We start from the raw sequence: 26,908 nt of genomic DNA on the forward strand, positions 1-26,908 counted from the left end.
TCGGGATCAAGTCCACTCTCCACCCACAGGCCCAGCGGATCTCCAGGGTTGGGTCTCTGGACACTCTCCCCACCTCCCTCCCTCCCTCGAAGCACACTGGCCTCCTTCCTTTTCCTCAAAGGCAGCTGTTCCCTCTCCACCACGTCCCCCAGTGCCCACTGCTGGGTGGTGGGTGGGCTTGCTCCCTATCTGGCTCCCCAGTGGACTGTAACTCCGCAAAGGCCCTCAGGCCTGTCTTGATGACTGCAGGCCTGGTTCTAGGGATGCTTGATAAATACATGTTGGAAGAACAATTGAATAAACATCCCTATTGTAACTGGTCAACTTAATGAATGGGGTGTCCCGGGACAGGAGGTGGCAGCGCCCCTGGTCTTGTGTCCCAGGATGGGAGGTGGCAGCACCCTTGGTCTTGCCAGCATGAGGCCCAGCCCAGGTAGCTGGGCATGTTTCCTAAAGACTGTCCCTAAAGGCAGCGGTGGAGGAGGGTCCTGCCTCTGAGTCCAGCCAGCGAAGGGGCTGCTGGATACACACCCAAGGCAGAGAAGGATGGAGATGGTTCCAGAACATCTCTCCGTTCCCAGGAATCCACTTTCTCAGAGCAAATCTGCCCCTAGGCCTGGCTGAGCCTAGAACAGGTTTACCTAGTAGCCAGCTCCTCAGCACAGTAAGTCCCTAAATTCTAAAACTGCCCCCAGGGCCAAGGTGTTCTTAGCTCTAGCAGGTGCCTCCCTGGCTCACCCTCAGTAGGGACAGAACCTCCCAGCTCGTGAGAACAGCCTTCTCAGAGCCTGAAACCTCTACCAGGAAAAACAAGCAGATGCCTGGGAGGTAACCTGCCTCAGGCCCCGGGGCGGGGGATGAGGAGGCTCGCCAGAGCCACACACCTGCTGGCAAGCAGCCCATGGCAAGTACTGTGCTCAATAAACAGTAGCAATCAGGAGTTCCCGTCGTAGCTCAGTGGTTAACGAATCTGACGAGGAACCATGAGGTTGCGGGTTTGATCCCCGCCCTTGCTCAGCGGGTTAAGGATCCGGCATTGCCATGAGCTGTGGTGTGTGGTCGCAGACGCGGCTCGGATCTGGCATTGCTGTGGCCCTGGAGCAGGCCAGAGGCTACAGCTCTGATTCAACCCCTAGCCTGGGAACCTCCATATGCCGCGGGTGCAGCCCTAGAAAAGGCAAAAATAATAATAACAATCATTATTATTATTACTACATAGAGGCCAAGGTAAAGGACAGTCTTCCTTCACTTCCAAAGAGCCAGAAAGCTGAGAGGCACCCAGAAGCTGGGGGAGGGTGGGCACATGTGACAGTGGAAGGATCTTAATTGTCCTTCACAACCACAAATGCCATAAAGGCCACAGTTGCTCCAAGTTCACTGAGCAGTCACTGTGTGCTGGGTGCTTACACAGAACTCTTCAATCAACCTTCCCTCAGCCCTATGAGATCCATACACATATTGTGCCCACTTTCCAGATGGGGAAGCTGAGGTTCCGAGACATGAAATAACCTTCTTGAGAGTCATGATTCAAACCTAGGTCAGTTTCAACCAGACCTTTGCTCTTCTTTTTTTTTTTTTGCTTTTTAGGGCTGTACCCCAGGCAAATGGAGGTTCCCAGGCTAGGAGTCGAATCGGAGCTGTAGTTGCCGGCCTGCACCACAGCCACAGTGATGCAGGATCTGAGCCGCATCTGTGACCTACACCACAGCTCATGGCAACGTCGGATCCTTCACCCACTGAGCAAGGCCAGGGATCGAACCTGCGTCCTCATGGATGTTAGGTTCACTTATGCTGAGCCACGATGGGAACTCCCAGACCTTTGCTCTTAACCAGCCTGGGTACAACCCACGTGAACAGGAAATCTGTCCCAGTAAAGAATGGATTTGCAGCAGAGCTGCAGGAATGGAGGAAAAAACCTCCAACTGAGAAATCCCTGGAGCTTCTGGCCATCAATGCCTGACCTCCTCCGCCAGCAGCCAGGGCAGGTGAGGTGAGCCACTTACGTTAGGAAATAAACACAGTCTGGCCGGGTCCCTGAGCCTTGTGGAATTCCAGAACACATCGGGCCAGCCCAACCTGTGGGTCCTGCTCTTCCAGAGGCCTCCCTGGAAGTCACATGTCACCAACCAGCCACCACGCTGCTCTTCTAGGCAGGAAGGGATCAGGGCCCACACCTGGGCCCCCCACAATGCTGACTTCAGCTGCCGGCACAGACCCCAGAGCCTCTGCAATGGGGAGGGGGGTCCACACCAGGCTCTAAGCCACCTCCTTACAGGGCGGGAGGATGGACACGATGCAGAACGAGGGAGAGGCCTCCACTGTTTCTGCCTGCTTAGCATCTGCTCCTTCTTTTTCTGGTAACAATGCCCCAATTTTCCTCTGGGGAAGCTCCATTCTCAGAACCTATGGATGGGGTGAAGTGGATCCCCCAGCACTTTCTGGCTGATGGTATGTGATCTAGACCTGGCCGATTAGGGCACAGTTTCTGGAACAATCAATGACTGCTTTAGGGATGGGCATAAAACCAAAACCAGGACAATGAGATTCTTTTTTTTTTTTTTTTTTTTTTGTCTTTTGTCTTTTTAGGGCTGCATCTGCGGCCTATGGAGGTTCCCAGGCTAGGGGTCCAATCAGAGCTGTAGCCGCCAGCCTACGCCACAGCCACAGCAATGCAGGATCCGAGCCACACCGGCCACCTACACCACAGCTACACCACAGCAACGCCACATTCACATTCTGTCCTGAGCGAGGACAGGGATCGAACCCGCAACCTCATGGTTCCTAGTTGAATTTGTTTCCACTGCGCCCCGACAGAAGGGATCTCCTGCCTTTTCAAATGAGAAATCTAGACCCTCCTAGCTCCATTTTGTGAAGCTTCTTGGGCCCAAGGTGTTGAAAAACTGGTCTGCTCTCTTTCTTCTTGATGACAATTGGGGAAGTCACGTGTTGAGATGATGGAGCCACAAGCTGAAAGTAGTTTGGATGCCCAAGTTGCCTTCAAGAGTTACTGAACTCTTACCCAACTTCACATGAGCAAGAAATACACCTCTGTGGCCTTCAGCCCCCTGGGTATTTGTTACTGCATCATAGTTTAGCCTCACCTGTCAAATCCACACCTTACAGGACCCCTCTAAGGAGTAAATGAGATAATGCACAGTACCTTAGTTTGCATGAATACTCAAATACTGGCTGTTATTATTAGTATTATTTTGTTCCTTTTTTCCTTGATCCCCAAGGGGACAGAAGCCTCACTGGTTATAAGCAGAAACAGGACCCCTTGAGAACTGGGATCATTACAGCGCCTGCAGGCAAGGAGCTGACCTGTGACGCGTGGCACATTCTGTGGCAATGTCTTCCAGGTGGAACTCGGCCCAGGGGTCAGGCATGTGCTTGGCCTTCTCGATGGCATGCTTCCAGGCTTCCTGCAGAAGCAAAGGGGAGGGTTAGGTCCAGACCAGGGGCTTTTGGGACAGTGCAGGCCAGCCCTGTGATTCCCCAGGCGTCTCCAGCCTCTGGGGAGGCAGAGAACATCCGTCATCCCTTTAGGAACACAGTTCTCACAAGACCTCCTATGGGAACAGCTCATATGAGCACAGCCTTCCCTTGTGCCAGGGATTGAACCCGCATCCTCATGGATACCAGTCAGGTTCATTACCACTGAGCCACAATGGGAACTCCTTAACAATGGCATAATTGACCATAACTGTTCCTCCGGTGCACTGAGACAGGGCAGTGAAAACAAGGGTTGTTATTAGTAGATGTGCACATGTTCACATACCCATGCGCACCCCAAACACTTTGCCAAGGAGACTTGCTTCCCTGTGTTTGGGTTCTCAGAGGACCATGGCACCAGTCAAAATCAGGAGAACTTATTTTTTTGGTGGTTGGGTGAAACCCATTTGAAGATACCAAAATGCTGAAGCTTAGCATGGAGAGAGTATAGGATTCTCTTAGGATGGGATTTTAAGGCAATGTAATAGTTTCTGAATCAGACCCATGGAAGGCTTGGCACAGGAGGTCAACAGGGCAGATCTGCAAAGTGTATCCTCCTCACCATGTCCTGGGTATAGAGTGTGTGCTCTGTGAAGACTTGTAAATGAAGACTTCAAAGCTGGAAAAAGTAGTCAAGGCTGCTCTCCCTCACCGCGAGGGCAGGATGAAAGTGGAACCAGGATGCTATTGTTTTTGGCCTTTGTTTTATTTTCTCTAAAATGGGGTTATTGCTCTAATCTTGAGGATTGCATGGAATAATAACTGTGAATTTTTTTCCTTTATTAAGAGGATTACAGATATTAAAAATAATTTTTATTAATAGTTAGATATGTATTTAAATGTTTCAAGTCACTAAGAGTAAGAGTGGAATGCTTTAAAAGGAGAAGTTTTCATTCCAGAGAGATATATATTTGTTTAAAATACAAGTGAACTAGCCTGGAAACATCCATATGCTGTAGGTGTGGCCCTAAAAAGCAAAAAAATCAAGAAAACTTAAAATAAAATAAAATACAAGTGACTCATAGCTCACCCAGGTCATTTAACTGTGGTTTAAAGAGGACAGAGGTGGGAGAGTTCTTAGGGTCACCGTCCAGGCGGGTTTGCCCAGGACTGAGAGGTTTCCCAGGAGGCAGGCAACCTCATGTTTTCCAGTCCGATTCGTTTCCGCTGCGCCATGACGGGAACTCTAAGAAAGTGCTCCAGTTCTAAACTCGGTTAGTTATGAGCAGATTCCCATGAAATGTTCTAAGGTCCCAGAGATGCAGGACAGTTGCTGGTGCAGATCTGCTCTAAGCACCCTTGCCCTCCACCCACTCGATGCCTGTGGTGCCCTCCATCGCTGTGGTGCCCACAACATCCCCCAAAATTCCAAACCCTACTGAAAACAAGGCTTCTGGGGTGCTAATCAGAAAGATGACCAAGGCCTGTTCGGAAGAGAACATGTTGATTCTCAACAGGATCATGGTATGAGCCCATTTTTTGCTTTAAAAAGCTTATTTTGGAGATCCTGCTGTGGCTCAGCAGTAACGAACATGACTGGTATCCATGAGGACGCAGGTTCGATCCCTGGCCTCGCTCAGTGGGTTAAGGATCTGGCTTTGTCATGAGCTGTGGTGTAGGTCGCAGACACGGCTCTGATCCCGAATTGCTGTGGCTGTGATGTAGGCCGGCAGCTGTGGCTCTGATTCGACCTCTAGCCTGGGAACTTACATATGCTGTGAGTGCTGCCCTAAAAAGCAAAAGAAAAAAAAAAAAAAGAAAAAAGAAAAGAAAATACTTGGGAAATACAGATGACAAAGAAAATTCAAATCCACCACACGCTCTCCACCCAATGTAACCATCGTCAATGCTTTGGACTAGTTCTTCTCCAGATCCTTTATGTGCCTTTTTAAATAAAATTGGAATCACACTGAAGATATAATTTACAGCCCTTCGGGAGAGTGGGTCAATGAGACTTGGTTCTTTACTTAGCCATCTTGATTTTTTTTTTCTCCTGATTCCAAAAGTCTGCTCTGTTTATTATTATTATTATTATTGTTTTTTAGGGCTGTAGCCATGGCATATGGAAGTTCCCAGGCTAGGGGTCAAAACAGAGCTGTAGCCGCCAGCCTACACCACAGCCACAGCAATGCAGGATCCAAGCCACATCTTCGACCTACACCACAGCTCACGGCAACACCAGATCCTTAACCCACTGAGCGAGGCCAGGGATCAAACCTGCGTCCTCATGGATGCTAGTCAGACTCATTAATCGCTGAGCCACAACCGGAACTCCTGGTCTGCTTATTATCATAACACAAGCAGGAGTTCTGTGGCACAGTGTGTTAAGATCCAACACTGTCACTGCAGTGGCTTGGGTCGCTGCTGTGGCAGGTTCAGTCTCTGGCCTGGGAACTTCCACATTTTGTGGGCGTGGCCAAAAAAAAAAAAAAGTACAAGTCCTACAGAATTTTTTCTTTTTTATCTTTTTGCCTTTTCTAGGGCCTCTCCCGCGGCATATGGAGGTTCCCAGGCTAGAGGTCTAATCAGAGCCACAACACAATCAGAGCCACAAAATTTGCAGAATACCTCTGTCAGCTGTCAGCTGTGGTTTGAGAAGAAAAGGGGTTAGAAAAGGACTTCTGCTTTCTAACTCAAAATTCTGGGAGTTCCTGTTGTGGCGCAGTGGTTAACGAACCCGACTAGCATCCATGAGGATGTGGGTTCGATCCCTGGCCTTGCTCAGTGGGTTAAGGATCCGGCGTTGCCATGAACTGTGGTGTAGGCAGCAGACACGGCTTGGATCTGGCGTGGCCGGGGCTGTGGTGTAGGCTGGCAGCTACAGCTCCAATTTGATCCCTAGCCTGAGAACCTCCATCTGCCTCTGTTGCGGCCCTAAAAAGGCAAAAATAAATAAATAAATAAATAAATGTAATTCTATATACCAGCAATAAAGTTAGAAAATGCATTTTAAAAGGACAGAAAGGAAAAAAAAGAAAGGAGTGTAACAATTAAAAAAAAGACTCTGAGCTTGCCACTGATTTTTTTCCCTGTTATAAATTACCTGAAGCAGACATGTTTACAACGAAAACTGTCTCTGGATTTCTGTACTTTACAATATTATATAACTATCGTCATCATTATTATTTGGCCACAGTGTGCAGCAGCTTGATCTAGGATCTTGGTTCCCAGACCAGGGACTGAATCTGAGCAGCAGTGGTGAATGTGCCTCGTCCGAACCACTAGAACCACCAGGGACCTCCCTGCACTTCTGTATTTCAAAAAAATGCCACAGTCCCATCCTGTATTCCAGCTGCCATGAATGGCAGGGACAGCCTTCTTGTCAAGGAGCTCACAGCGTCTGTACGCGTTCTCTGCTTTCTAAATGTACCTCTTTAACTGGTGACTAATTCACTCCCTGAGCCATCAAAGACAAGGCCCCCCATTCAAAGAAGATTAATCAACAGAAGTTAGCTCCTGGCTGGATGGTGGAGCACCAACCAAAAAAAAAAAAAAAAAAAGCAGTCAAGGAAAAAAGCATTTCAAAATTAGAAAGCATGTTGTTGTTTTCTTTTCTTTCTTTTTTTTTTTTTTTTGTCTTTTTGCCATTTCTTGGGCCGCTCCCGTGGCATATGGAGGTTCCCAGGCTAGGGGTCCAATCGGAGCTGTAGCCACTGGCCTACACCAGAGCAGGATCAGAGCCGCGTCTGCAACCTACACCACAGCTCACGGCAACGCCGGATCCTTAACCCACTGAGCAAGGCCAGGGATCGAACCCGCAACCTCATGGTTCTTAGTCGGATTTGTTAACCACTGAACCACGATGGGAACTCCCTCTTTTTTTTTTTTTAGGGCTGCCGCTGCAGCATATGGAGATTCCCAGGCTACAGGTCAAATCAGAGCTATAGCTACCCGCCTATACCACAGTCACAGCAACTTGGGATCTAAGCCGCATCTTCGACCTACACCACAGGTCATAGCATCGCCAGATCCTTAACCCACTGAGCAAGGCCAGAGATTGAACCTGCGTCCTCATGGATATTAGTCAGATTCGTTTCCGCTGAGCCACAACAGGAACTCCTAGAGGGCGTGTTATTTCACAGACTCCAATTTACCTTTTTTCCCCCGAACCCAGGGAAGAATCAAGTCTTATTGGCAACAGGGGGGGTTAATACAACAGACTTAAGGAAAAAAAAAAAAAAGTGATAGAGGAGTTCCTGTTATAGCTCTGCAGGTTAAAGAGCTGATGTTGTGGAGTTCCCGTCGTGGCGCAGTGGTTAACGAATCCGACTAGGAACCATGAGGTTGCGGGTTCGGTCCCTGCCCTTGCTCAGTGGGTTAACGATCCGGCGTTGCCGTGAGCTGTGGTGTAGGTTGCAGACGCGGCTCGGATCCCGCGTTGCTGTGGCTCTGGTGTAGGCCGGAGGCTACAGCTCCGATTAGACCCCTAGCCTGGGAACCTCCATATGCTGCAGGAGCGGCCCAAGAAATAGCAAAAAAAAAAAAAAAAAAAAAAAGAGCTGACGTTGTCTCTGGGAGGATGCAGGTTTGACCCCTGGCCTCGCTCAGTGGGGTAAGGATCCAATGTTGCCGCAGGCTGTGGTGTAGGTCACAGATGTGTCTCGGATCCAGTGCTGCCATGGCCGTGGTGTATTCTGGCAGCAGCACGATTCAACCCCTGGCCCAGGTGCAGGGTTAAAAAGAAAAAAAATACATAAATAATAAAAATTAAAAAATACATGGAGTTCCCAGCATGGCTCAGGGGTTAACAAATCTGACCAGCAACCATGACGACGCAGGTTCGATCCCTGGCCGTGCTCAATGGGTTAAGGATCTGGCATTGCCATGAGCTGTGGTGTAGGTCACAGACACGGCTCGGATCCCACGCTGCTGTGGCTCTGGCACAGGCCGGCGGCTGCAGCTCTGATTCAACTCTTAGCCTGGGAACCTCCCTATGCTGTAGGTGCAGCCCTAAAAAGCAAAAAAAAAAAAAAAAAAAAAAAAATTAAAAACCAGAATATGAAAAGTCCTGTACTCAGTTCCTTCAAGTCTAGTTCCGGCCCACTGCCAACCAACTGTGGGAACCTCTATGTCCTCGTTTGCAAAAGCCAGTGAAGAATGTTTTGACGACCAGGGGTCACCTGCTTTCCTGTCCCCATCCCTGGGGTAGACAGGCTCCCACTAGAACGAGTCACTGGGCCCGCCGTGTTCATTACAGGTGAGCATCCCTGGCTGAGCTGTTTAACTGGAACTCTTTTACGCATCAGGTTAGGAAAGCCGAGGGATTCTGGAGAGCTCTCAGACTCTCAGACTCTCAGACACTGTGAGGAGAGTGGAGGCAAGTACTGCCACCTTGGAAGACCCTGCTTATGAACCTTCTTTTCTTTTCTTTTTCCTGCAGCATATGGAAGTTCCCAGGCTAGGGGTTGAATTGGAGCTGTAGCTGCCGGCCTACACCACAGCCACAGCAACTGGGGATCTGAGTAGCATCTGCGACCTACACCACAGCTCCCGGCAATGCCTGATCCTTAACCCCGCTGAGTGAGGCCAGGGATGGAACCCGCATCCTCATGGATCCTAGCTGGGTTCGTTACTGCTTCTTCTCTTCACTGACTTCTGGCCCAGTCATTCCGATGACCTACCCAGGTGTGCCCAGGTGAGCCAGCCCAAAGACGGTCGGTATATGCTGTGTAACAGGCAAGCATTGAGAATGACCTGCCCATCAAAGGGGGATGATTATGTATACCAGGCATATTCATATGCAGCTGTTAGAGGAAGATGGTGGAGTTCCCTGGTGGCCTAGCAGGCAAGGATTGTCACGGCTATGCTGTGGGTTCAAACCCTGGCCTGGGAACTTCCACATGGTGTGGGCAGGGCCAAAAAAAAAAAAAGAGGAAGGTGCTAACTAATATGGGCACTCTCTAAGACTTATTGTCTGGGGGTGGGAAAGCCAGGTGCTGAATAATGCAAACAGTATGACACCATTTACCAATGGAGGAAACCCACAAATCAATACTATGGATTTCTTTCTTTTCTTTTTTTTTTTTTAAGGGGCATATCTGCGATATATGGAGGTTCCCAGGCTAGAAGTTGAATAGGAGCTATAGCTGCTGACCTGCAGCACAGCCACAATAATGCCACAACCGAGCCGTGTCTGCAACCTCCACCATAGCTCATGGCAACGCTGGATTTCGAACCCACTGAGTGAGGCCAGGAATCAAACCCACATCTTCATGGATATTAATGGATTTGTTAACTGCTGAGCCATGACAGGAACTCCAGTACTATGGATTTCTAAGACTATGTGTCTACAGATATATGCATAAATATATATTTGTATATAAATGCATTTTAAAAGGCTAAAAATTATACAGCACAGGAAATAATAGTATTTTTCTCACAACTTTAATGCAGTGTAATCTATAAAAATACTGAATTATTATGTTGTACACCTGAAACTAATATAATATTGTGAATCAAGTATACTTCAATAAAAATTTAAAAATAAAAATAACAGGAGTTCCCGTCGTGACTCAGTGGTTGACAAATCCGACTAGGAACCATGACGTTGCAGGTTTGATCCCTGGCCTTGCTCAGTGGGTTAAGGATCCGGTGTTGCTGTGAGCTGTGGTGTAGGTTGCAGACTCAACTCGGATCTCACATTGCTGTGGCTCTGGTGTAGGCCGGCAGCTACAGCTCCGATTGGACCCCTAGCCTGGGAACCTCCATATGCCTCGGGAGCGACCCAAGAAATGGCAGAAAGACAAAAAAAATAAATAAACAAAATTAAAAAAAAAAAAAAACAGTTCCCTTGTGGGGCAGTAAGTTAAGGGATCTGGAGTGGTCACTGCTGTGGCTTGGGTAGCTGCTGTGGTATGGGTTCTATCCCTGGCCCAGGAATTTCTGCCTGTTGCTCATGCGGCCAAATAAATAAGTAAATAAATAGGAGTTCTCGTTGTGGCTCAGTGGGTTATGAATCTGACTAATATCCATGAGGATGTGGGTTCAATCCCTGGCCTCCCTCAATGGGGTTAGGGATCTGGAGTTGCCATGAGCTGTGGTGTAGGTGGTAGACATGGCTTGGATCCAGAGTCACTGTGGCTGTGGTGTAGACCGGCAGCTGCAGCTCCGACTAGACCCCTAGCCTGGGAACTTCCATATGTTGCAGGTGCATCCCTAAAAAGCAAAAATACATACATACATACATAAGGTCTGAAAAGTAATTTACACCAAACTGACACAATGGTTATCTCTGGGAACAGAAGACAGGAGGGGTAGCAAGGTGACTTCAGCTCCATCTACACTGCGTGCATTTTTTTCACTCTGAGAATGTCTTCAGGCATTGAACACGTAAGTCAAAGGTAATAAACAAAGATCACTGGGTTAGATGGCCTTACAGCCTCACCAGCTCTAACATCCTCTAGTTCTAAAGATCCTAAAACTCAATTGCAAGCACTAATTACTCTTACATAAAACAGGGGGCTCAGGGGGCTTCATAAAGAGGAAAACCTAATCCTGAAATGGGAACAGAAAAGCTTTGGTTCCTCAAAGCCTGACAGTGGGAATAAAAATAAATAAATAAAAGGTTAATAATAAAAATAAATTTTCTGGGAAATGCCAAGAGCGAGACTGCATGTGTGGGTAATGAGTTTGCAATCTCTTTGGCCCATATCATGTTATCAGCTACTGCTGCCATTTTTAATGTCACTATTCTTTTTAAAAAAATTTTAGTGGCGGGTCTTCCCTTTGCGGCTTAGCAGTTAACAAACCCGACTAAGATCCATGAGGATGTGGGTTCGATCCCTGGCCTCGCTCAGTGGGTTAAGGATCTGGAGTTGCCGTGAGCTGTGGTGGAAGTCTCAGACAGGCTCGGATCCCACATTGCTGTGGCGGCGGCATAGGCTGGCAGCTATAGCTCCAATTCAACCCTTAGCTTGGGAACTTCCATACACTGCAGGTGCAGCTCTAAAAAAAAGCAAAAATAAAATAAGATAAAATAAAATGTATTGGAGTATAGTTGATTTATAATGTTGTATTAGTTTCAAGCGTACAGCAAAGTGAATCAGTTCTATTGAGACATATACCTACTCTTTTTTCCCTTATAGGTTAATTTATAGAACACGAGTAGATCTCCCTGTGCTATAGAGTAGGTCCTTGTTAGTTATCTATTTTATGTCTGGTAGTGTGTATCTGTTAATTCCATCCTTCCAACTTATCCCTTCCCACCACAGTGTCCCCTTTGGTTATCATAAGTTTGATTTTGGAATCTGTGTGTTTCTGTTTCACAAATAAGTTATTTTGCATCATTCTTTATTATATTCCACATATAAGTGATATTATATGATATTTGTCTTCCCTGATATGATTTCCTTCATTTAGCATGCTAATCTCTAGGTCCATCCACGTTGCTACAAATGGCATTATTTCATTCTTTTTTAAGGCTGAGTAATATTCCATTTTATATAAGTATCACATCTTCTTTACCCAGTCCTCTGTTGATGGACGTTTAGGCTGCTTCCACAGCTTGGCTATTGTAAATAGTGCTGCAATGAACACTGGGGTGCACATATCTTTCTGAATTAAGGTTTTCTCTGGACATATGCCCAGGAGTGGGATTGCTGGATCATATAGTAGTTCTACATGGAGATTTTTAAGAAACTTCCCTACTATTCTCCAAAGGGGTGACACCAATCTACATTCCCACCAAACGTGTAGGAGGGTTTCCTTTTCTCCACACCCTCTCCAGCATTTATTTATTTATTTGCTTTTTAGAGCCACACCCGTGGCCCATGGAGGTTCCCAGGCTAGGGGTCGAATCAGAGCTGCAGCTGCTGGCCTACGCCACAGCCACGGCAATGTGGGATCTGAGCACTATCTGCAACCTACACCACAGCTCATGGCAATGCCAGATCCTTAACCCACTGAGCGAGGCCAGGGATCAAACCTGCATCCTCATGGATGCCAGTCAGATTGGTTAACCACTGAGCCATGATGGGAACGCCCTCTCCAGCATTTACTGTTTGTAGACTTTTTGATGACGGCCATTCTGACTGGTGAGAGGTGATACCTCATTGTAGTTTTGATTTGTATTTCTCTAATAATTAGTGATGTTGAGCACATTTTCATGTGCTTTTTCGACATCTGTCTGTCTTCTGAAAAGACAAGAGTACAAATGCAGAACACTGAGAATGCATTTAAAATTAAGAGGTCAGCAACAGAAAACAATCCTTATGTATATAGACGGCTATATCAAAATGTAATGGGAATCACAAACCAAAAAACAACAATAGATACACACATAAAAAAGAAAAAGCAAACCAAATACTATACTAAAGATAGGCATCAAGTCATAAGAGAAGAGAACAGTAGAGGAAGGGAAGAAAAAAGAGCTAAAATAACAAACCCAAAACAATTAAGAAAAGGGCAATAAGTACATACATGTCAATACTGTACAAAAAGTACATACATATCAATACATGACATACTTATACTGTGTGCATTTACACTGAATGTAAATGGATTAAATGTTCTAACCAAAAGACACAGACTGGGAGTTCTCTTGTGGTGCCGTGGGTTAAGGATCTGGCACTGTCACTGCAGCAGCCTGGGTCACTGCTGTGGTGCAGGTTTGATCCCTGACTCAGGAACCTCCACCTGCCACAGCCAAAAAAATAATAGATTTTTAAAAAGAGTTTAAAACTTTTAAAATTCAGCTGAATGGATACAAAAGCAAGACTCTTATGTATACTGTCTGCAAGAAAAGCACTTCAGACCTAGGGACTCACAGTGACTGAAAGTTAAGGGATAGAAGAAGGTATTCCATGCAAATGGAAAGCAAAAGAAAGCTGGAGTTCCCGTTGTGGCTCAGTGGTTAACGAATCTGACTAGGAACATGGGGTTGCGGGTTTGATCCCTGGCCTTGCTCAGTGGGTTAAGGATCTGGCATTGCCATGAGCTGTAGTGTAGGTCGCAGACGCGGCTTGGATCCCATGTTGCTGTGGCTCTGGCATAGGCTGGTGGCTACAGCTCTGATTAGACCCCTTGCTTGGGAACCTCCATATGCCACGGGAGTGGCCTAAAAAATGGCAAACACACACACACACACACACACACACACACTCACACAAAGAAATCAAAAGAAAGCTGAAGTATCAATACTCACATCAGACAAAATGACTTTAAAATAAAGATGGTCACAAGGTACAAAGCAGAACCCTACATAATGATCAAAGGATCAGTCTAAGAAGAAGATATAACAGGAGTCCCCCGTTGTGGCTCAGGGGTAGCAAACCTGACTAGCATCCATGAGGATGTGGGTTCAATCCCTGGCCTCATTCAGTGGGTTAAAGGACCTGGAGTTGCTGTGAGATGTGGTGTAGGCCCGCAGCTACAGCTCTGATTCTACCCTTAGCCTGGGAACTTCCATATGCCACAGATGCAGCTCTAAAAAGAAAAAATAGATAAAACACATAAATAAATACATAAAAGAAGAAGATATAACAAATGTAAATATACATGCACTCAACTTAGGATCACCGCAAATAAGGCAAATGCTAACGGCCATAACCACAACAGTGACGCAGTAACAGTAGGGGATTTTAACACCTCACCTACACACAAGGACAGACCATCCAGACAGAAAATCAATAAGAAAACACAGGCCCTAAATGACACACTAGACCCAACAAATTTAATTGATATCTGTGGAAAATTCCATCTGAAAGCAGCAAAATATTCATACTTTTCAAGTGCACACGGAACCTTCTCCAAGACAGATCACATCTTGGGCCAAATCAAGCCTCGGTAAATTTAAGAAAACTGAAATTATATCTACCGTCTTTTCCAAACACAACATTATGAGAGTAGAAATCAACTACAAGAAAAAAACAGAAGGATTTCCCTGGTGGCTCAGCAGGTCAAGGACCTGGTGGTGTCACTACTGTAGCTCTGGTTACTGCTGTTCAATCCCTGGCTGGGAAATTTCTAAATGCTATGGGCATAGCCACAAACAAACAAACAAACAAATAAAAACCCCAAAGCAGCAAACACAAACCTGTGGAGGCTACATAATATGTTACTAAACAACCAATGGATCACTGAAGAAATTAAAGAGGAAACTGAAAAATACCTAGAGACAAATGACATTGAAAATACCATGATCCGAAACCTATGAGATGAAGCAAAAGCAGTTCTAAGAGGGAAGTTTATAGCAATACAACCTTATATCAGGAAATAAGAAAGTATACCATTATTCTTTTTTTTTTTTTTTTTTGTCTTTTGTCCTTTTAGGGCCACACCTGCAGCATATGGAGGTTCCCAGGCTAGAGGTCTAATTGGAGATATTGCTGTCGGCCTACACCACAGCCACAGCAGTGCCAGATCCAAGCCGCATCTGTGATCTACACCATAGCTCATAGCAACACCAGATCCCCAACCCACTGAGTGAGGCCAGGGATCAAACCTGCAACTTCATGATTCCTAGTCAGGTTTGTTACTGCTGCACCACAGTGGGAACTCCCCACTATTCTTATTCTCAAAAGGGCCTCCAGATCTTACATGAGGAAGCATCCAGTAGCTCCCTGAAGCTTCCTTCTTCTTCCTCCTCCTTTTTTTTTTTTTTTTTGCTTTTTAGGGCCAAACCCACGGAATATGGATGTTCCCAGGGTAGAGGTCGAATTGGAGCTGCAGCTGCTGGCCTACACCACAGCCACAGCAGCAAAGCAGGATCTGAGCCGTGACTTTGGCCTACACCACAGCTCATGGCAACATCGGATCCCTGACCCACTGAGTGAAGCCAGGGATTGAACCCACATCCTCATGGGTACTAGTAAGATTCATTTCCACGGCGCCATGACGGGAACTCCCTGAAGCTTCCTTCTTGAAACAGGAACTGTTACCTTCATTAAGCGGATGTTATAAAATACGTTTTTTTCCCATCATCACATCTATGGACTTTAAGAACTACAGCCCCAAGTCAGCTCTACTTGCTCCTCCTGACTGGCCATAAAGGGTTTAAACCAAGGACAAATAAGACAAGTGGGAAGAAGGGTGGATGCACAGTCACTCTCTGGAATGGGAAGAGGCTGACAGTGCTATACAGATGCCCCTCTCTGGGTCACAGGCATTTAGAGGTTCATGCAATTTCCCTGGAAACCAGCACCAAAAACCTGAAAGCTGCCTAAGGATCCCACAAGAGGAAATAACTTGAAGAAACAGCAGCATATCCATACAATGGGCTGCCATGGGGCCATTAACAGAATGACACATTAGAGCCGTATTTACTTATGGGCAAAGCTGTGCACCATTTCTCATTTGCCGAGGAAAAACGGCTTATTAGTGAGTAGATACAGCATAATCCTGTAATGACAAAGAAAAGGCCCCAGGTTCCCGTCGTAGCTCAGTGGTTGACGAATCTGACTGGGAACCATGAGATTGCGGGTTCGATCCCTGGCCTTGCTCAGTGGGTTAAGGATTTGGCATTGCCGTGAGCTGTGGTGTAGGTTGCAGACGCGGCTCGGATCCCACCCGTTGCTGTGGCTCTGGTGTAGGCGGTGACTACAGCTCTGATTCGACCCCTAGCCTGGGAACCTCCATATGCTTCGGGAGCAGCCCTAGAAAAGGCAAAAAGAGGAAAAAAAAAAAAAAAGAAAAAAAAAAGAAAAGCCTCAGTTTATTTAGTCGTGTCTGTATTTATACTGAAACACACCCTAAGACCTTAACAGCAGTTGTATCTGCACATTCATTGTTTTCTGCAAGGAGCATGGATCACTTTTCTAAGCAATAAAACAAATATTTGCCAAAGAAACAAAGCTAAAAATCCTCAAGAACTCTGTTGAAAACAGTAGCCACAGCTGATCTCCTCTGACCAATGGGATTCGGAGCCTGGGCTAGAGAGGACAGGCTGAGAAGGATGGGAACAAGAACCCGCAAAGCATCGCATTCCCTAGGAAGACATAATGCCCTCGTCTCCTGGAGGCCCTTCCTCAGGGGCATCCTTGCTAAGACAACCTTGCTAGGGAAGGGCTGGCAGGTAGGATAGGTCCCCTTTCCACTGACAAGTACCCAAGGCTCAGAGTGAAGACGTGACTTCCCCTATAGACCTGCTGCAACCGTGAAGTGGCAGACCCAGGACTCAAACCCAGCAAATTCACTGCCAAGTATTTACCTAACAGAAAGGAAAACATGTCTATGCAAAGACTTGTGTAGCATTATTCTTTTTTTGTCTTTTTTTTTTTTTAAGGGCCGCACCCTATGGAAGTTCCCAGGCTAGGGATTGAATCAGAGCTGTCGCTAACGGCCTATGCCACAGCCACAGCATCGCAGGAGCTGAGCCTCGTCTGTGACCTACACCACAGCTCATGGCAATGCCAGGATCCTTAACCCGCTGAGCGAGGCCAGAGATCAACCCCTCGTCCTCAGGGATACTAGTCAGGTTCATTACCGCTGAGCCACGGTGGGAACCCCTGTGTCGCATTATTCATAACAGCCAAAGGGACAACAACTCAAAAGTGCCTCAACTGATGAATGGGTAAATAAAATTGGTATATTTGATAGGGCTGGAGTAGGCACAGGTAGCTGGAGAAATCCCAATAAAGGATCATCGCGAGGGAAATCTAGGGAATATTGGACATCACTCAAAGTTAATAATTGCTCAAAAAAGCCATCAGAATGAGGCAGCCTTGCTTGACTAGTGGAGGTGCGAGAACTGCCTCAGGTTGTTGGTGGGGTTTGGGATGCGGCATGCATTCGGATTCAGGAGTTTGAGGACCGCCCTTCTACTGATTTGAATACACACCTTAGCAGATTCTAAGGAGGAGCTACTACTGGAAGAAAGAGGAAGAGGCTGTCTTTTCCAACCCCTATTCCCCCTGGATCATAAACACTGTAGCCCCCCCGGATCCTGTCGCCTGCCCACCTGCGTCTCCCACAAGCATCCTATCCGAATACATCTTATCTCTGGCCTGTCACTTTGTCTCTCGCTGAATTCCTTCTGTGGGGAGGCATGAATATCCTGGACCTCTGTGAGCACAGACACCAGGTGAGTGATTTTAATTTAAGCCCATGGGTTCAAGTCCCAATCTGGCTTTAGGCTGGGCTCCAGTCCCAGCTCGGGGGTTCAAGTCCCAATCTGGGTTCTGGCTGGGTTCAGGCCATTCGTGCGGTCAGGTTCACATTCATCCTGTGAGTAAGAGTTGTCAACAAAAGGGGATGAAGCACATGATTCCACATGGCTGAGCCTTGAAAACATGCTAAGTGAAAAAAGCCAGACACAAAAGGCCACATGTTGTATAATTCTATTGACAGGAAATGTCCAGAAAAGGCAAATCTATAGAGACTGAAAGTGGATTAGTGGATGGGGACGCTAGTGGGTGATGGGTGAGACATATAGGCTTTCTTTCAGGGTAATAAAAATGAGCTTAAGTTGATTGTGATGATAAAAACACATAATTTTTTTTTTGGCCGTAGTGTGTAGCAGCTTAATGTGGGATCTCAGTTCCCAGACTAGGGATTAAACCCAGGCCAAACCCTAATCACTAGACCACCAGGGAACTCCCAGAAGATGCATAATTTTATCAATATACTAAAAGCTATTGAGGAGTTCCCAGTGAGGTATGGTGGGTTAAGAACCTGACTGTGCAGCTTGAGTTGCTGCAGAGGTGCAGATTTGATCCCTGGCCTGGTGCAGTGGGTTAAAGGATCTGGCATTGCTGCAGCTTTGGCATATGCCACATCTGTGGCTTGGATTTGACCCTGGCCCGAGAACTTCCATATGCCACAGGTGCAGTTGAAAAAGGAAAAGCAAAACAAACAAAAATAAATAAAATAAAAAGCTATTAAAATATACTTTTTTTTTCTCTTTGTTTGGCTGCACCTCTCTTTGTTTGGCTGCACCCGTGGCATATGGAAGTTCCCGGCTCAGGGATGAGTCTGAGCCAGAGCTGTGACCTACAATGCAGGATCCCCCTTTTTTTTTTTTTTTTTTGCCATCCAGTGGCATTTGGAGTTCTGGGGCCAAGGATCAGATCCAAGCCACAGCTGAGCCATACCTAAGCTGCAGTCCGCAATACCAGATCCTTAACCCGCCCACCAGACCAGGGATTGAACTGTCCCCTCCACAGAGACAAGCGGGATCATTAACCCATTGTGCTAAGCGGGAACTCAATTGTACATTTTAAACGGGCAAGTTGTATAGCAGTGAACCGCATTTCAATAAAGCCGCTAAAAAACACAAAATAAAATTAAAGAAGGGAGGAGTTCCCGTCGTGGCGCAGTGGTTAACGAATCCGACTAGGAACCATGAGGTTGAGGGTTCGGTCCCTGCCCTTGCTCAGTGGGTTGACGATCCTGCATTGCCATGAGCTGTGGTGTAGGTTGCAGACGCGGCTCGGATCCCACGTTGCTGTGGCTCTGGCGTAAGCTGGTAGTTACAGCTCCGATTGGACCCCTAGCCTGGGAACCTCCATATGCCGCAGGAGCGGCCCAAGAAATAGCAAAAAGAAAAAAAAAATTAAAGAAGGGAGACCTGGGAGTTCCTGTTGCGACACAGAGGAAAGGAATCTGACTAGTATCCATGAGGAGGCGGATTCAATTCCTGTTGCAGGTGTGGCTCAGATCCCACATTGCTGTGTGGTTGCGGTGTAGGCTGGCAGCTGTGGCTCAGATGTGACCTCTAGACTGGGAACTTTCATATACTGTGAAAGCAGCCCTAAAAAGCAAAAATAAATAAATAAATAAATAACAAATAAATACTGGTCATTAATAAAAAGAATATACATTAAAAAAAAGGGAGATCCCTGTTAATGAGTATCCAGCGTATTTCCATAAACGATGCTATGCTTCGATAAGATCAGTCCCTTCAGCCAGCTCAACTCTCTCCAGCTTCCTCCTGTTTTCCAGACACCAAGTCACTTGGCAGCTTCCCCTAGTGCCAGAAGCAATCTTTTTCCTTCATTCTGCCCAGCAGGCCCTTATTTTGCTGGAAGTCCAAAGCTTTTTGAGACCCAGGACAACGAAGTTTCCCTTTCCGATTCTGCATTCCCAGAGCAGGGGGCAGAGTGCCAAAGTGACATCACCTCTGGGCACGCAAAGACCTTCCTGTGGTCAGCGGGCAGGGGCTTCTGAAGCCCAAAGCTGCTGGGTGGAGGGTCTCCCAGGGCTGGGTGGCCAGAGATGTTTCTCTTCCAGTGAGTCATCAGACGCTGGCTTCTCTGCCTCATTCTGGGGTGCTCGCTGTCCTCTGACCAAGCTGTTAGAGCCACCCTGGGGTGTTGAAAGTAAGAGCTGAAGCACTACATAGAGCCTGCCAAGAAGGGTGTGGGAAGCAGGCATGCCCATGCATCACAGGGGCACCAATGCCAGTGCAATCTCTTTGAAGGGCAATGGGCAACGCCCAGCCAAGTTTTAAACCGACAAACGTTTGCTCCAGCCAAAACCTCTGGAGATTTACCCAGCAGGCGTTCCACGACACATGCAGAGATGCTTACAGAAGCCCTGTTTGTGGTAGCAAAAAACTGGAAACGATTTTTTTTTTTTTGTCTTTTTAGGGTCACACCCATGGCATATGGAGGTTCCCAGGCTAGGGGTCCAGTCGGAGCTACAGCTGTCAGCCTACGCCAGAGCCACAGCAATGCAGGATCCGAGCCGTGTTTGCGATCTACATGACAGCTCATGGCAGCGCCGGATCCTTAACCCACTGAGCGAGGCCAGGGATCGAACCTGCGTCCTCACGGATGCTAGTCAGATTCATTTCCACTGAGCCACGACGGGAACTCCAGGTTTCAATAATTCAACGCATCTGACTCCCCACCTTCTTCTTCTCCCACTCCTGAAACGATCTTTATACCCACCTATGAGGAAGTGGCTAAAAATTTGATCGTGCTTCCCTAGAATGCCATGACAGCCAGCCATTAGAAAAACAAAACAGCAAAATGAGAAAGACAACATTCTGCCCTCACCAAGAGCGTTAAGCGATTGCGCTCTCCTACTCCCAAGTTTACGGTCTGTCAAAACACTTGTCTTCATAGGATTGCTGTGCAGATTTAAGGAGCTGCTTTGAGTAAAACATGCAGAGCGGGCCTGCCCAACCCCCAGCTATGTAAGTTGCAGCTGATGTCAGCGTGCATATGCCAGTAAGGGCAGATGGCCACAGGAGTTCCAAACAGGTGTGTGGCGAACTCACATTTCTGCAAAAAAGAAGAGTAAGAGAGACATACATAGGTATGCTTCTATTCATAAGAAACATTTCTGGAAGGACATCCCCCAGGGAGACAGGGATCAAAGGTGGAAGGCTTCCTTTTCACTGTTTACCATTTGTACAGGTTGAATTCTTTGTACCATGTACGGGTGGCATTTGCATATTATAAAATACATGTATTTTAATGTCTGGTTGGATGTATGTATAGATTTATCACAGCACTGTCTGCACTAGAAAGAGGAAAGCAGGAGTTCCCATCATGGCGCAGAGGAAACAAATCTGACTAGGAACCATGAGGTTGTGGGTTTGATCCCTGGCCTCACTCAGGGGTTAAGGATCTGGCGTTGCCGTGATCTGTGGTGTAGGTCGAATATGCGGCTGGGATCCTGCGTTGCTGTGGCTGTGGCGTAGGCCGGCAGCTGTAGCTCCAACTGGATCCCTAGCCTCGGGAACCTCCACATGCCATGGGTGTGCCCCTAAAAGGCAAAAAAAAAAAAAAAGAGAGAGAGAGAGAGAGAAAGAAAAGCAAACAATTCAAGTATCCCTCAAGAAAAGGGCAGGCTAAATAAATCCACAAACATCATGTGATAGAATACAATTTAATTCACTGACATAAAAACAAGTGATCTTTATATGTGCTGTGATGATCCCTAAGATATTTTCAGACCAAGAAAATAATCCTTCTAAATTAAATGTCCTACTTTATTAAAAAATTGAAAATATAGGAACTAGGAACCATGAGGTTGCGGGTTCGGTCCCTGCCCTTGCTCAGTGGGTTGACGATCTGGCGTTGCCGTGAGCTGTGGTGTAGGTTGCAGACGCGGCTCGGATCCCACGTTGCTGTGGCTCTGGCGTAGGCCGGCAGCTACAGCTCTGACTCGACCCCTAGCCTGGGAACCTCCATGTGCCGAGGGAGCGGCCCAAGAAATAGCAAAAAGACAAAAAAAAAAAAAATTGAAAATATATACATGCTGCATATGCTTATACTAGAAAGCGTAGAAATGAAAGAGAAGTAGAAAAGGAGTGATCTCTTTCCAGGATAAACTCTGTTGCCATGTTGATGCACTTCCTCCGGGCTTTTGGTGTGTGTGGGGGGGGGATGGGTGTGTGTTTTCAGAGCTATAATCATCCTCTATATTCTGCTCTTTAAACTTAACTCCAGAGTGGAAGCACTTTCCCACATTATGATAAACATCTTTTGCTTGGCTGCCTGATATTCTCTCCAGAGGGCGACCCCTTGAACGATTCTGCCACCATCCCCCTGGGAACTCAGGCCAGATGCCCTGGCCGTGTAACAAACTCAGCAGTTCACAATACCCGCCTGGTACCTGGCAGGGTGGTGCCGCCTTGGAGGAATGCCAGGTGGCTATTGTGGTTAATCAAGCCAGGTTGCCATGACGACAGTAAACATGTTGCGTGCCTGTTGCGTGCCAGGGAGAGGGGGTTTGGGAAACTGAGCTGGGTCCCCCTCTGGAGTCACCCCCGGCAACAGGAACCCCACAGGGCCTGCCTTCCATCACCTAGGTCAGTGGACAATCAAGAGCTTCATCTTGTCCTATTTCGAAGCCACTCCACCAACTACCGGGAACAGGAAGTGCCATCAGACCCAGCCCCTAGGCTGACTCACAAACAGGACAGTAGAGAATGACGGATACATGGAAAGTTCTGCTACGAGCCCCAGGGAATGCAGAGGAGATAACCAGGGCAGGGCGTCTAGGGAGCCCGAAGGATCATTTTAACAGACCCAGACAGAGGATCATTTTAACAGACCCAGATGTCAGCTGAAAGAGGTTCCAGGCAGAGGCGTGAAAAGTGAAGCCTGTTCCAGGAGCCGGGAGAGGTGCAGGGTCCCTGGGGACCATGAGCTCCAGGATTTTGAACTCAGCCTTGCGGAATCAATGAGTCTTTTTTTTTTTTTTTTTTTTTTTTGTCTTTTCTAGGGCCTCACCCGTGGTATATGGAGATTCCCAGGCTAGGGGCTGAATCAGAGCTGTAGCTGCCGGACTATGCCACAGCCACAGCCACGCCAGATCCATCACCCACCAAGTGAGGCCAGGGATTGAACCCTCAACCTCATGGTTCCTAGTTGGATTCATTAACCACTGAGCCATGATGGGAACTCCATCAATGAGTCTTAAGGACCAGCAATTATTGAGGTTTGTTGGGAGAGGGGTGGTTACCTGGCTCTGTTGCTTTATTTTCTTCTTCTAAAAACAGCTTTTTTTTTTTTTTTTGGTCTTGTAGAGCCATACCTGCACCATATGTAAATTCCAGGGCCAGGAGTCAAATCAGAGCTGCAGCTGCCAGCCTACACCACAGCCACCCCAGATCCAAGCCACATCTACGATCTATGCCACTGCTTGCAGCAACACCAGATCTTCAACCCATTGAGCGAGGCCAGGGATGGAACCCGCATCCTCATGGATACTAGTCAGGTTCTTAAAAACATCTTTTTTGTGCACACAAGTAATATATACATGTAGGTTTTTTTTGTTTTGTTTTTTTTGGTTTTTTCTTTTTGCCTTTTTCTAGGGCCGCTCCCACAGCATATGGAGGTTCCCAGGCTAGGGGTCTCATTGGAGCTGTTGCTGCTGGCCTACGCCAGAGCCAGAGCAATGCCAGATCCAAGCTGAGTCTGCGACCTACACCACAGCTCACAGCAACACCGGATCCTTAACCCACTGAGCAAGGCCAGGGATCGAACCCACAACCTCATGGTTCCTAGTTGGATTTGTTAACCACTGAGCCATGACAGAAACTCCCCATACATGTAGTTTTAAAAGTTCCAAATGTTTGGAAATATATACAATGGTAGATCATTCCCCTTAAGGGCATTCATCCCACCCCACCCCACCCCCAGAGAATCACCATTAACTGCTAGATGCAAATTCCTTCCTTTTCTCATGAGAAATTTTTATACTGGTTTTAACATTATATACGTGTTTGCTTTGCAAGTGCTAATACACGTGTACCTAAGTTTTCTGATACAAGTGGGATGATACTATATTTCAACTTGCTTTTTTACTTCACAGCATATAAAAATAAAAATAGATAACGGTTTGTTTGGTTTTTTTTTGCCCTGATTATGGACCAGCACTCTCCCAAGAGCTTTTCATGGACTTTGTTTTCTCTCCACAAAAAAGATATGTGTGTATCTTGGCACTGTTTTCAAGTCAAATCACATAGAAACATCTTTGTTTTAATAAATACTGCATTCTGTTAGGACCATGGTCTATAATTAAAGAGGCCCCTCTTGATGGACCATCTGAGCTGTTTCCATCTTTTCTTTATCACAAACAATACTGCAAAGCACATCTTTGAACATATAAATGTGAACACTCACACAAATATTTCTGCACTTATTCCAAACCAAGGTTGCAGCACTCTCTCCAAGCTTTTTTTTTTTTTTTTTTTTTTTTTGCCTTTTTTTTTTTTGTCTTTTTGCCTTTTCTAGGGCCACTCCCGAGGCATATGGAGGTTTCCAGGATAAGGGTCTTATCGGAACTGTAGCCGCCAGCCTACACCAGAGCCACAGCAATGCGGGATCCAAGCCGCGTCTGCAACCTACACCACAGCTTACAGCAACGCCAGATCCTGAACCCACTGAGCAAGGCCAGGGATCGAACCTGCAACCTCATGGTTCCTAGTCGGATTCGTTTACGGGAACTCCTCTCATGCAAGCTTTGCAAAAACATGGCAGGGAACATTGTGTGTTGTCATAATAAATGGGAGGAAATGAGGCATTTAGGGAGCAAGGGTCAGACATCTGAATGTCCTACAATGTAAGGGACAGTCCCACCCAATAAAGAACTGTTCTGGAGTTCCTGCTGTGGCACAGTAGGTTAAGAATCAAACTGTAGGGGCTTGGGGCACTGAAGAGGTGTGGGTTCAATCCCCGGCCCAATGCAGTGGGTTAAAGGATCTGTAGGGGGCCACAGCTGTGGCTCGGATTCAATCCCTGACCCGGGAACTTCCATATGCCACTGGTGCAGCCATTAAAAAATGTTTTTTGGGAGTTCCTATCATGGCTCAGTGGTTAACGAACCCAACTAGTATCCATAAGGATGCAGGTTCGATCCCTGGCCTCGCTCAGAGGGTTGAGGATCCAGGGTTCCCATGAGCTGTGGTGTAGGTAGAAGATGTGGGCTCGGATCCTTCGTTGCTGTGGCCGTGGTGTAGGCCGGCAGCTGCAGCTCCAATTCGACCCCTGGCCTAGGAACCTCCATATGCCGTGGACGTGGCCCTAAAAAACAGGCCAAAAAAAAATTGGAAAAAAAAAATAAAATGAAAAAAACTGCCCATCTTAAAAAAAAAAAAAAAAAAATTGCCTCCCCTGAAACTAATATAATAGTCTATGTGAGTTACAACTCTGAGGTATAAATTTGTTTTTACTTTATTTATTTATTTATTTTGTCTTTTGTCTTTTTAGGGCCACACCTGCAGCATATGGAGATTTCCAGGCCAGAGGTCTAATCAGAGCTACAGCTGCCAGCCTACACCACAGCCATAGCAATGTCAGATCCAAGCCACATCTGTGACCTACACCACAGCTCACGGCAACGCAGGATCCTTAACCCACTGAGCAAGGCCAGGGATCGAACCCGCAACCTCATGGTTCCTAGTCGGGTTCGTTAACCACTGCGCCACGACGGGAACTCCTGATTTATGTTTTTTGTAAATGCTATCTGACCTTTAGTAGGACAGCACCCACAGAGAAGTAAGTTCAGCATTCATCCACCTTCTTACCAATTCCAAATGAAGCACCTACTGTGTGCACGGCACTAGGATGGATGAGTGATGAGCAGGCCTAAGGGTCCTGCCCTCATAAAGCTCACATCCTAAGCCAGACCGACAGACAAACCTCCCTTTGCTGGATCGCTCTATCTGTGCTTCCTTTAAAGAATTCACTGTACTGCATATTGTGGTCAGAGACTGTGTCCATCCATCTGAGACCCTCCAGCTCTTGGGCCCACTTAATGTTTGCCAAAAAAACACAAATCCAGCTCCTGGTCCTCTGAACAGACAGCTGTGGGTGGAGCCCTTCTGAGGGGGTCTGCCCCACTAGGAGGCCACCTGGATCCTCCTCGGGAAGCCGCCCCTCTTCTGTGACCGCTGCTTCCTGCCCTGTGCTGGAGGTGACTAGACCAGAGCCAAGGATGTCTGACTCAGTTTGGACCAACCAGACTTTCTCCTCCCACAGTTGGGATGGAGAGGGTCAAATGTCAAACTTGTCTTTGCACATGGCTTCATCAGTAATGAGGGGACCCTGCTCCTCCGTGAGCATCCACGGAGGAGCAGAGAAGAATAAAAAATAGGCTAAGATGGAGTTCCCATTGTGGCTCAGCAGTAATGAACCTAACTAGTATCCATGAGGTTGCGGGTTCAATCTCCGGCCTCACTCAGTGGGTTAAGGATCCAGCATTGCCGTGAGCTGCAGTGTAGGTGGTAGACGTGGCTCAGATCCAGCACTGCTGTGCCTGCGGCATAGGCTGTCAGCTGCAGCTCCAATTTGACCCCTAGCCTGGGAATTTCCAAATGCTGCAGGTGCAGCCCTAAAAAGACACATACACACACAAAAAGAACAGGCTAAGGAACATTTAATGGATGAGACAAAGGGTGATCCTGCTGCCTTTTATGTGTCTGAATCTGTCCCCCCAAGACCCAGACACTGTTTCTGTCCCTGGGGCCCCAAAAGCACTTCTAGACTGTTAGAATTACTGTCCTTTTTTTTTTTTTTTTTTTGTCTTTTTGCCATTTCTTGGGCCGCTCCTGCAGCATATGGAGGTTCCCAGGCTAGGGGTCCAATCGGAGCTGTAGCAGCCAGCCTACACCAGGGCCACAGCAACATAGGATCCGAGCCGCATCTGCGACCTACACCACAGCTCACGGCAACGCCGGATCCTGAACCCACTGAGCAAGGGCAGAGATCGAACCCACAACCTCATGGTTCCTAGTCAGATTCGTTAACCACTGCGCCATGACGGGAACTCCTTAATGTCCTTTTTTTTTCCCCTTGAGCTAGCTAGCTGGTTTCTGTTTCACAAGCCCTGACCCCTCCAGCCTCCCTCTGGCACCTCAACCTCCTCACACACGGTGCAGAAGACTGCAGAGATCAGTGTCTCTGAGAACCTTCCTGACTTAATGTGAACTGATGGGAGTGACAGGCAGCTCTCCTGTCTTCCCACGCTGCCCTCCTACGGGCTGAGTGTGAGTTTCAGAAGCTGCCTTAGGAAAGGAAAGCAG

The 26,908-nt window shown here is 47.1% G+C and overlaps 1 protein-coding gene across 8 annotated transcripts in view; it reads right to left on the reverse strand.

The window, feature by feature from the left end:
- EEF2K (eukaryotic elongation factor 2 kinase) overlaps positions 1 to 26,908 on the reverse strand; it is a 93,074-nt gene that overhangs the window by 40,623 nt on the left and 25,543 nt on the right. For all 8 annotated transcript variants that reach the window (XR_014840593.1, XR_014840594.1, XR_014840596.1 and 5 more), the window contains exon 3: positions 3,322 to 3,422. Coding sequence is in view for 3 of the 8 variants with exons in the window: in XM_003124551.7 (XP_003124599.5) it covers positions 3,322 to 3,422 (101 nt within the window). In the remaining 5 variants the exon portion in view is untranslated. The remainder of the gene's footprint in view (positions 1 to 3,321; positions 3,423 to 26,908) is intronic.

This window comes from Sus scrofa, chromosome 3, assembly GCF_054392235.1.
Source record: "Sus scrofa isolate SSC_HxYL_T2T_F1_AM1 chromosome 3, Sscrofa_HxYL_maternal_Yorkshire_Landrace_v2.0, whole genome shotgun sequence".
In the NCBI taxonomy this organism is placed as follows: domain Eukaryota; kingdom Metazoa; phylum Chordata; class Mammalia; order Artiodactyla; family Suidae; genus Sus; species Sus scrofa.